Here is an 8,190-nt window from a genome sequence, read left to right as displayed (position 1 = left end):
GGGTGTTTTCTGGTTCAATAAAAGTCAGAACCCAGCTGCTATTGCATTGGTGTCTATGGTAGACACACCCTGTTAAGTAAACCGGAACTGATCATATTTTGCGATGCTTAACGGCATGAGTGAACTATCTTCATTTTTTTCACCATCTTTGGTATCAATTCATCGTGGTTAAGTATCGCGAGAAGACATGTGATATGTGTTCTCGTATATCATTTCCTCTAGATTTTCACATTCCCGCCATCATCGAGTACTGGAGGAAAACGTCGTGCGGACCACACTGTCAACAACATAATACTGGGGCCAACGAATGCCGGCTAAACCAACTTACTACTCCCCGAGGATTTAAAACAAAAATATTATAATTTACAAGTTTCGTTGAAGGGATATTTCATTCAAAGGCAAGTGTTCCTTGTCTTGTAATTAAGTCAAGGCGATGTTTATCTCCAAATGACAAAATCAAATTAGCTAGCTATTCCTTGTCCTTTTTAGCAGCCAGCTATCGTTAGTTACGAACTTGCTCGTGCATGGGACACGGCTAGACTTTCACAGCTAGCTAGATGTGTAACTATCCCTGCTGTTTTGCTGAGTTGATTTGGGGGCGTCATTCTCATCTCGTAATATTCAGTTAGCCAGTTACCTAGCTACTAAGCTAGCTAAGGTTAGCTAACTAACTAGTGGTTAGCGGTGCATCACAGCAGTTATCTAGCCAACAGAAACTCACTCGAGTGTAGTGTGGTTGTGTCCTCCCTGCCCCAGACCGTATCGGTGTGTCAAAGATGTTTGCCCAGGAAGCTCCGATTCAAACGAATTAGACAGCTCTGAAAGCGTAGTAATGTCAAAATACGTTCATTACACACCAACTACAGTATGGAGTTTCGCTTAGGAACTATTTACATTTACTCCCTAAAAAGCGTATGTACGTATGTACGTCCATAAAAGGTGTAAATAAAACATTTACAAGCAACCAAATGTATTTGGACATGAATACGCTTGCAGAGTTGTGTAACGCCTCGGTCACACGGACAGCTTTGTTGCATGTTGGAATACTAGAAGTACATTAATTTCCAATGGAACGCTGCGTTTGCCTTGCAGCATTGCGAAGGTGTTGTGTGTACAAATGTTGGATTTATCGAATGTTTGCTCAAACTATATATGCGTAGACGGTTTGATAGAAATGGTAGCAGAAGGTAAATGTTGAACTTTTGTTGCACACATATCCAGATGATGCTGCATCGAATTTTGCGCAATGACGCTGTAGGCATAACGCTTCGATCACACCGACAACGTCCTTGCGCATGTGGTATCATAAAATATATAAAAATATATATATATAAAATGTAGTATCATATAAATAGTTTTATATTTCTTAAAAAGTAGTGCACCGGGCCATTACTAGTCCTGTATTAGTGGACAGCTATAGTAATTTGTAGCGTGGGCAAAAAATAAAACATAGTAAAATATATTTTACTTTTGCCATCTGTCCTAGTGTTGATTTGCTATGTTTTTTTTTTTTTTTTGCGGAAATCACCATAGCAGCACATACCATCATGCTGGCTTGCTTTTACAATTGCTGTTCTTGCTTTCTTGTCCCGCTATGCCCACAGGTATGTTTTTTTTGCATCCCTCGTCTAATAGAATAAAATATGTAAGTCCACAAGTTTGGCAGTGCCCCTCTTTTACATTAGTTTGGGAGATCCCTGTAGATAAGGTTGAATCTCTGAACATGGCTATTTGTCATACAATGGGGGCATACTTAGCTAAGCATCGTTATGCCAGTTCGATTATAGCTAGCTAAGTAACATTAGTTCCCCCTCTATCTAGCTATGTCACTTGCTTGCTAGCTAAATTTAACCAATTGGACTAACCAAGTGGCTAAGGATGCTTGTCGTAATACACTGCAGCCCAATGGGTAATGTGTAAACAATACCTTTGATTGTTGTGGATAATGACACACTTACACTTCCCTGTCTAGCAGAGCTTCCCAAGACTTTACTTGCAATTCGGCAAACAAGTGAACACCTCCCTGAATAGGTTAAAAACGAAATTGCATCATGCAAACATTTGTCACTGCCAAATAATAACACCATGTGACCAAACATAAGCAGAACATTTCAATTTACAGCTTGAAAAATTTGCCCAGGTCACGTGCACTGGTCTGCACAGTATATTATTTAATTCAAGTATTTTGGCATAGTGTTCCCTTTCAAACCAGACTTACCCATAGGACAGAACAACTGTTTGTTGCGCCAACAATGTGTTAAAAGTTACTGGACGACTCAGTTACTGCTCTCTTACTCGTGCTCTAAATGTTAAAAATATATTTAAAGTAGTCGTGGGCGGTATCCAGATTGTCATACCTTCATATTGTTCTTGTAATATCCTGTGATATTCTGTAATACTTGCACTGAACACAAGGGGCACTATTTTCAAACCCCACTGAGCCTCTGAGATCTAAAGGTGAATGTAAACTAAATGCTAATGAACGCATTGCGAACATTTTATACTGTCTCTGACCTAAACTATTTGCAGGACTGACATCCCAGCTCAAAATTATACAAATAATTCAAAAGTGCATGCTACTCAGTTTGCTGCATGCACAAAACAAATACTTGATCCAGGATGGAATTCACTGCTATTACCAAGCAAAGCTTAATTTTGCAATGAGCTAAGCACTTAGATAGATTACTAACTAGCTACTAAATTAGCAAACAAATGCACACCTGCAGAGCATTTAGCACATTTTAGACAGTTAACATAAGATATTTAGCTCGCAAACATTCAGTTGTGAATTCCATACTGTAACTAGATCACCTGTCGCGTGCTGCACAACAAACAGTAAGTGACTCTCAAGGCTCTCATTGTTGTATGCTTGTAAACAAATACCATGTGACTGGGGACTACTGTTAATCAATTTATCTCCTATTGTATTGCACAAGTTGACTGCAGGTATTTACTTAAGTAGCTACACATTCAAATTTATAATTTAAAAAAATCTAAATAGTGTTGACGGTATTGAAAAGCAATCCCGTGGCTATTTCCAAATATCCGGTATACCGCCCAAGCCTAATTTAAAAAATATGTCCTTGTTTGCACACAATCTACTTTTCCCTTCCATTAGGTGTATTTGGAGAGCACAACCCTGACAATCACTAATGGCAGCAGCAGTGCCCAAGCTCTCCAGCGGAAGCGTTGTCAAAATACGCTACAACAGCATAGACGTGGGCACCACTCGATGGAAGGAGGGGACCTTCGAGGTTCTTGAGAAGGATAACAAAGTCAACCTGTGCCTGAAGTTCAATGCCGGTGGTGCACTCAAAAGTTTCCAGGTAATAGTTTTCCCTATATGTGCTCATTCACCTAACAAAATGGCATGATTACATTGGACTTGAATAGCTGAAATTGTGTTAAGAAGTCTTTTAAGGTACAGTACCAGTCAAAAGTTTGGACACCGACGGATTCAAGGTATTTTCTTTATTTGTACTTTTTTTCTACATTGTATAATAATAGTGAAAACATCAAAACTATGAAATAACACATGGTGTCATGTAGCCTAGTGGTTAGAGCGTTGGGCCAGTAACTGAAAGGTTACTGAATCAAATCCATGAGGTGACAAGGTAAAAAAAAATCTGTCGTCCTACCCCTGAACAAGGCAGTTAACCCACTGTTCCCCAGTAGCCCGTCATTGAAAATAATAATTTATTCTTAACTGAATTGCCTAGTTAAAAGGTTAAATAAAAAAATACATATGGAATCCTGTAGTAACCAAAAAAGTGTTAAACAAATCAAAATATTTTATATTGGAGATTCTTCAAATAGCCACCCTTTGCCTTGAATGATAGCTTTGCACGCTCTTGGCATTCTCACAAGCAGCTTCACCTGGAATGCTTTTCCAACAGTCTTGAAGGAGTTTCCACATATGCTGAGCACTTGTTGACTGCTTTTCCTTCACTCTGCGGTCCAACTCATCTCAAACCATCCCAATTGGGTTGAGGTCAGGTGATTGTGGAGGCCAGGTCATCTGATGCAGCACTCCATCATTCCTTCTCGGTCAACTAGCCCTTACACAGCCTGGAGGTGTGTTGGGTCATTGTCCTGTTGAGAAACAAATGATAGTCCCACTATGTTCAAACCAGATTTGATGACATATCACTGCAGAATGCTGTGGTAGCCATGTTGGTTAAGTGCCTTGAATTCTAAATAAATCACAGACAGTGTCACCATCAAAGCACCATCACACCTCCTCCATGTTTCACTGTGGGAACCACACATGCCTAGATCATCCGTTCACCTACTCTGCATCTCACAAAGACACGGCGGTTGGAACAAAAAATGTCATTTGGACTCATCAGACTAAATTAGAGATTTACACCTGTCTAATGTCCATTGCTTGTTTCTTGGCCCAAGCAAGTCAGTCCCTTCTTATTATTGGTGTCCTTTAGTAGTGGTTTCTTTGCAGCAATTTTACCATGAAGGCCTGAGTCACGCAGTCTCCTCTGAACAGTTGATGTTGAAAAAAAAAAACTTGAACTCTGATGCATTTATTTGGGCGGCAATCTGAGGTGCAGTTAACTCTAATGAACTTATCCTCTGCAGCAGAGGTAACTCTGGGTCTTCCTTTCCTGTGGCGGTCTTCATGACAGTTTCATCATAGCACTTGATGGTTTTTGCGACTGTACTTGAAGAAACGTTCAAAGTTCTTGAAATTTTCTACCTTAATATCTTAAAGTAATGATGGACTGTCTTTTCTCTTTGCTTTTTTGAGCTGTTCTTGCCATAATATGGACTTGATCTTTTGCCGTATAGGGCTATCTTCTGTATACCACCCCTACCATGTCACAACACAACTGATTGGCTCAAACGCATTAAGAAGGAAAGAAATTCCACAAAATAACTTAACAAGGCACACCTGTTAATTGAAATGCATTCCAGGTGACCACCTAATGAAGCTGGTTGAGAGACTGCCAAGGTTGTGCAAAGCTGTCATCAAGGCAAAGGGTGGCTTCTTTGAACAATCTCAAATATGCATGCTACATTTGGATCATTTGGGGTCTCTCGAACCGATGCACTTTTATCTTTGATGCGTCTCGTTGAAACTTAACATCCCTAATCGGAGCTCGTGTTTCGAATCGTCTTGATATAGTATACAGTGGGGCAAAAAAGTATTTAGTCAGCCACCAATTGTGCAAGTTCACCCACTTAAAAAGATGAGAGGCCTTTAATTTGTCATAGGTACACTTCAACTATGACAGACAAAATGAGATTAAAAAAAAAACCAGAAAATCACATTGTAAAATTTTTAATGAATTTATTTGCAAATTATGGTGGAAAATAAGTATTTGGTCAATAACAAAAGTTTCTCAATACTTTGTTATATACCCTTTGTTGGCAATGACAGAGGTCAAACGTGTTCTGTAAGTCTTCACAAGGTTTTCACACACTGTTGCTGGTATTTTGGCCCATTCCTCCATGCAGATCTCCTCTAGAGCAGTGATGTTTTGGGGCTGTTGCTGGGCAACACGGACTTTCAACTCCCTCCAAAGATTTTCTATGGGGTTGAGATCTGGAGACTGGCTAGGCCACTCCAGGACCTTGAAATGCTTCTTACGAAGCCACTCCTTCGTTGCCCGGGCGGTGTGTTTGGGATCATTGTCATGCTGAAAGACCCAGCCACGTTTCATCTTCAATGCCCTTGCTGATGGAAGGAGGTTTTCACTCAAAATCTCACAATACATGGCCCCTTTCCTTTACACGGATCAGTCGTCCTGGTCCCTTTGCAGAAAAACCGCACCAAAGCATGATGTTTCCACCCCCATGCTTCACAGTAGGTATGGTGTTCTTTGGATGCAACTCAGCATTCTTTGTCCTCCAAATACGACGAGTTGCGTTTTGGACAGGATTTGAGTCCCTGGCGGCGTAGTGTGTTACTGATGGTAGGCTTTGTTACTTTGGTCCCAGCTCTCTGCAGGTCATTCACTAGGTCCCCCCGTGTGGTTCTGTGATTTTTGCTCACCGTTCTTGTGATCATTTTGACCCCACGGGGTGAGATCTTGCGTGGAGCCCCAGATCGAGGGAGATTATCAGTGGTCTTGTATGTCTTCCATTTCCTAATAATTGCTCCCACAGTTGATTTCTTCAAACCAAGCTGCTTACCTATTGCAGATTCAGTCTTCCCAGCCTGCTGCAGGTCTACAATTTTGTTTCTGGTGTCCTTTGACAGCTCTTTGGTCTTGGCCATAGTGGAGTTTGGAGTGTGACTGCTTGAGGTTGTGGACAGGTGTCCTTTATACTGATAACAAGTTCAAACAGGTGCCATTAATACAGGTAACGAGTGGAGGACAGAGGAGCCTCTTAAAGAAGAAGTTACAGGTCTGTGAGAGCCAGAAATCTTGCTTGTTTGTAGGTGACCAAATACTTATTTTCCACCATAATTTGCAAATAAATTCATAAAAAATCCTACAATGTGATTTTCTGGATTTTTTTTCTTCTCATTTTGTCTGTCATAGTTGAAGTGTACCTATGACAAATTACAAGCCTCATCTTTTTAAGTGGGAGAACTTGCACAATTGGTGGTTGACTAAATACAGTGGGGCAAAAAAGTGTTCATTATATATGTCTATGCTTTCAGCTCAACCATAATGTGAAGAATGTCATGATGCAGTCCATGCACACTATGCGACGAATTGTGGTGTCTCTTAAGGATGGCAGTGTAGTCACCCTTGAGAGAATTCCCACTGCTGTGGCTGAGAAAATGAAAGAATATCTTGAGAAGTTGAAGCAGGGAAAACCAGCAGGTAACAATCGATTGGAACTTGTAGATCATTAACTGTTTCTACGAATTTGGATGATTTCCTGCGGAACTGGTGTCTTTCTGTTAGACAAGTGTTGTTTTCTTGTAGTTCTAAAGACATCCCAGGGAAGTGCAAGCTTCAGTGTGCTCGGGAATCGATCTGTAAAGAAAGAGATTAGCCCACCTGGAGAACGACAGGTAAAGAGTTGTAAGAAAGTACCTGTCATTTACAACCATACTGTTCCTGTTTTTTGCTTCTTTGAAAATATTACTTATTTAAATCTGGCTCTGTTTCAGACAACACCCAGGCGACCCAGTGTGGACAACAGGGAGGAGACGATGCCCCGCAAACCTCTGAGCAGTCCCAGCAGAGTCACCTCCACACCTTCCCGCAGTGGGCTGTCTGAGAACAGGTAGGCAAGCCAACACACCAACCATCCAGGTAGATAAAGCATCACACGCAGGCTGCGTCCTGACCGCACTCATACTTTCCCCCCTAATTTATTTAAGTGAATTGGACTTTTAAGTTCACATGGGAATGAACAAGTGCGTACTTCTGGGTGAGGGGTATAGAATCCCAACCTCTTCCACCACTCTTTTGTCTCGCTAGCCTTTCTCCTGAGATTGCATTTCTTCATTTGACAGAGGCTTTAGTCTTCGTGTGTGCATTGGTCTCATAACCACTCTTAAAGGGACATTTTAAAAATGTGTACTTCATATTCATCATCTTCAGAACCATCTTTTGCCCCTTCAGGATTGAGAAGAGGAAGAGACACCTCACCTCTGACAGCGACCTGACTAAGGACTACCCCAAGGAGAATGACTCATCCAGGTATGACAACGACAGTGTTACTTTACCACGCAAAGGGTTGACTTCACATCCCTTCCTGTCAATTTAAGCTTATGTCCATTGTGGCCTCGGGGTGTCTAGCGAGTGGGGGTAGGTGTTTTTACAGTGACGGCCATGATTTTAGCAGCACCGGTTTAGCGTAAAAGGGAAACTGCCATTACAACAGATCAAAACTTTTTGACCAAATTTGCGGTTACTACACTTTGCCTTTGTAGGGCAGAGTTGTGCACCAGTGAATCTAAACTGTTTCTTGTATCTCAGCAACAACAAGACCATGTCGGACCCCTCCAGGAAGTTTCTGCTGAGCTGCAAAGACAAGCTGAAACAGGCAGAGGAGAACCGCTGCTCTGGTAAGCCCTCGTCAGACTGAGATGACCTTCTCCAGACTAGAACTGTGCCGTCTCTAGTCGCCCTGTGATAACTGTCTACCTTTCCCACCAGTTTTACTGGTTCCAGCGCCACTTCAGCCCACGTCATTCTATGGCAGCCGATCGGTGACCAAAGACTACTCCACGAGTCACTCTTTCCTCGACAGGTAAGTTATTTTTTTTGC

At 41.5% G+C, this 8,190-nt stretch overlaps 1 protein-coding gene across 2 annotated transcripts in view; it reads left to right on the top strand.

Annotated features, from left to right (window-relative positions):
• The first annotated feature begins 228 nt into the window (after positions 1-228).
• The window catches only part of LOC139380386 (ubiquitin carboxyl-terminal hydrolase 37-like), a 34,045-nt gene continuing 26,083 nt past the window's right edge, over positions 229-8,190 (top strand). Inside the window, exons 1-8 of one of the 2 annotated variants that reach the window (XM_071123021.1) lie at positions 229-398; positions 3,119-3,326; positions 6,626-6,791; positions 6,897-6,985; positions 7,085-7,200; positions 7,542-7,619; positions 7,899-7,987; positions 8,079-8,172. In XM_071123021.1, the coding sequence (XP_070979122.1) occupies positions 3,153-3,326; positions 6,626-6,791; positions 6,897-6,985; positions 7,085-7,200; positions 7,542-7,619; positions 7,899-7,987; positions 8,079-8,172 (806 nt within the window). In that variant the 5' untranslated portion in view covers positions 229-398; positions 3,119-3,152. Of the gene's footprint in view, positions 399-2,618; positions 2,836-3,118; positions 3,327-6,625; positions 6,792-6,896; positions 6,986-7,084; positions 7,201-7,541; positions 7,620-7,898; positions 7,988-8,078; positions 8,173-8,190 lie in introns of those variants that run through there. The other variant, XM_071123022.1, reaches the window with a different exon arrangement.

This window comes from Oncorhynchus clarkii, chromosome 22 (assembly GCF_045791955.1).
Source record: "Oncorhynchus clarkii lewisi isolate Uvic-CL-2024 chromosome 22, UVic_Ocla_1.0, whole genome shotgun sequence".
Classification (NCBI taxonomy): domain Eukaryota; kingdom Metazoa; phylum Chordata; class Actinopteri; order Salmoniformes; family Salmonidae; genus Oncorhynchus; species Oncorhynchus clarkii.
This window is presented reverse-complemented; position numbering and strand designations above follow the sequence as displayed.